Source organism: Pelophylax lessonae (assembly GCF_965119305.1).
Source record: "Pelophylax lessonae genome assembly, chromosome: 2".
NCBI lineage: Eukaryota > Metazoa > Chordata > Amphibia > Anura > Ranidae > Pelophylax > Pelophylax lessonae.
Genome location: NC_138769.1, coordinates 724,865,690 through 724,868,152, shown reverse-complemented (window position 1 = coordinate 724,868,152; position 2,463 = coordinate 724,865,690). Strand labels below are relative to the sequence as shown.

Below are 2,463 nucleotides of genomic sequence, written 5' to 3'. Positions count from 1 at the left end.
GGCCTCTCTGAATTAAGTCTTTCAAGTTACAATATTCAGATTGAACAAAACATTTTAGGACCTGTTGATTTTCCAAGACATAAATCCAAGTCATGAGTTTGATTTCCAAGAATGTCTCTGCAACTTTTACCAACTTTGTTCTGATGGGGCTTATTGAGATTGAATCATTTGGATATGTATGTGCTGTTTTGGCTCTTGCATTGTTTTCAGTCACATTGTTTATCACTTCTATGATTGTCTATGTAACATGGACAGAGAAAAGCTTGCATGAACCTATGTACATCTTAATATGTGTCTTAGTTATGAATGTGATGTTTGGGAACGCATCATATTTTCCCAAGCTGGCTATTGATTTGTTCTCCGGATGCTCAACCATCTCATACACAGGATGTCTCTGTCAATCTTTCTGTATCCAGCTTTATTCGTGGGTTGAAATGTATACTTTTACAGTAATGGCCTATGATCGATATCTGGCTGTAGGCCACCCTCTGAGATACCACACTCTGATGACCAACATTACAACTCAAAAAATATCACTTGCCATATATGTTTTCAATGCATCAATAATAATTGTGAGCATATTGTTAACATTAAGACTAACTTTTTGTGAAGTAAATGTCAACAGTGTTGTTTGTGAGATTGTGTCTATACAACCACTTGCTTGTAATGATATAACAATTAACGTCATCTATGGAACGACTTTGACCATGTTTAATTTGATTGGTTGCTTGTTTGTTATAATGTACTCTTACATAAGAACAATTATCATTTGTCTGAAACTGTCTGCAGAATCCTCTCAGAAAGCTATGCATACATTAATGACTCACATATTGGCCTTCTCCATTTATATTATCACCCTCTTGTTCATTGTTTTCAGGTACAGTCTAAGCAAGGGTTCTGTATTAACGAAAGCAGATGTTATGATACCTTTGATTGGTATCGGCATAGCTACTTCTGTAAATCCTCTGATCTACGGGATAAGGACCAAAGCTCTCAGAGAAAAAATTGTATGCAACCTGCATAAAATGGTTGGCAAAACAATATAATTCTTTAAGCATCAATTTTACCATTGTAGAGATGTGTTATTTCTCTAACTTTTTTGGGATTCTGTAGGAAGGAGAGGCCTGTAGTCCAGCCTGTTGGAGCGTGCCTGTTAGTGTTCTCTTAGATTGTACTGTCTCAGTTACTTGCTGTTTGACCTTGCTCCAATGGGGTGTACTAAAGAAGTGCCATTCTGTGTTATAAGTGTTTAATATAGTGTCCCCCATTTTCACTGTGAAGAATGAACCCAGAAGAGTCAATGATGCTGTCACTTCCGGCTTCAGAACTATCATTCCCTGTCTGTTTCACCTAAGGTGGTATATAACCAAACATGATATGTGTTTGGTTAGTTGCTTTGGAGGGCAAGGGGGACATTATGTGTCCAAGAGACCTCTGATGTCTCCATAAAGAGTACCTGTCACCTACCCAAAGGAATCACAAGGGGGCTTGTTAGCAATAACTGGGAGAGATGTGCTAATGCAGCACTACAGTGCATTAGCACATCTTTCCCAGCAAGGAGTGTTGTCTCCAAGGGTTAGAAAGGCTGGATTCATCCTTTTTTATGGATAGTGTAGGACCCACTGACAATGGGGTACTTTGACGCAGTGGTGGGCTTGAGCACGATATGGCCATATGGTGGGACCAAATACCCATTTTTATTTATGGATTGTCTTCATATTTGATAGTCATTTCTTTTGCATGTGTGCGCTATTCTTTTTTAATATGCATGTCGCTTGGTTCATAGCTGCACCAGCTTTAGAAATACATGTTCAGGGATTGCTCCCCCAGCTTTTTGCTTGTTTAATAAAGGAATATTAAAAAAAAAAAAAGTTTTAAAATTAAAATATATTAAAATATTAAAAATAAATGAAAATCGAAATTCACCCATCTTTCCTGTCTGTGCAATATCTGCAAATGTGGCAGGTACATAGGCAGGTACCGGACGCTTACGCAAACAGCGATTGCACCACACATGAACAAAAAAAGAGAGAAGGAACACAAGACTTGGTCCTTCATTAGATGGACTTTACTGCCAATAGCATGAGACCAACTCAAGATAAAATGATCATAATAGTTTTATTCATAACATTTGTTAGAAATATAGGATGTTTGCAAGGCATCCAAAAATGCAAATGACAACACATTAAAATCATACAAATAACATGTGAATACAAGATGCAACCCTAGTATGACACCTCCCTTGTGTGATACATCCTGGGTTCCAATACCCCAAGGGGGTGTCTGTAACACTGGGTCACCTCCTGTACTAGGGTCCAATCTTGTATATACTGCTGTGCAATGATACCATGGTCAGTTTATGTGCCTCTAGCATCCCACTCTCCCCCTTTTCCCCATCCCTTGCTATTCAGCTGCAATATGCAGCAAAAATACATGTATCTCCTCCGGATTATGCAGTTATTA

General features: G+C 38.3%; 1 protein-coding gene across 1 annotated transcript; it reads left to right on the top strand.

The window, feature by feature from the left end:
- Nucleotides 1-230: 230 nt before the first annotated feature.
- On the top strand, nt 231-1,046 carry LOC309548295 (olfactory receptor 51E1-like; the record flags this gene model as incomplete). The annotated part of the gene is made up of 1 exon (XM_082248234.1): nt 231-1,046. One exon carries the CDS (start codon nt 231-233, stop codon nt 1,044-1,046), a length of 816 nt encoding a protein of 271 aa, XP_082104360.1.
- Between the last annotated feature and the right edge of the window lie 1,417 nt (nt 1,047-2,463).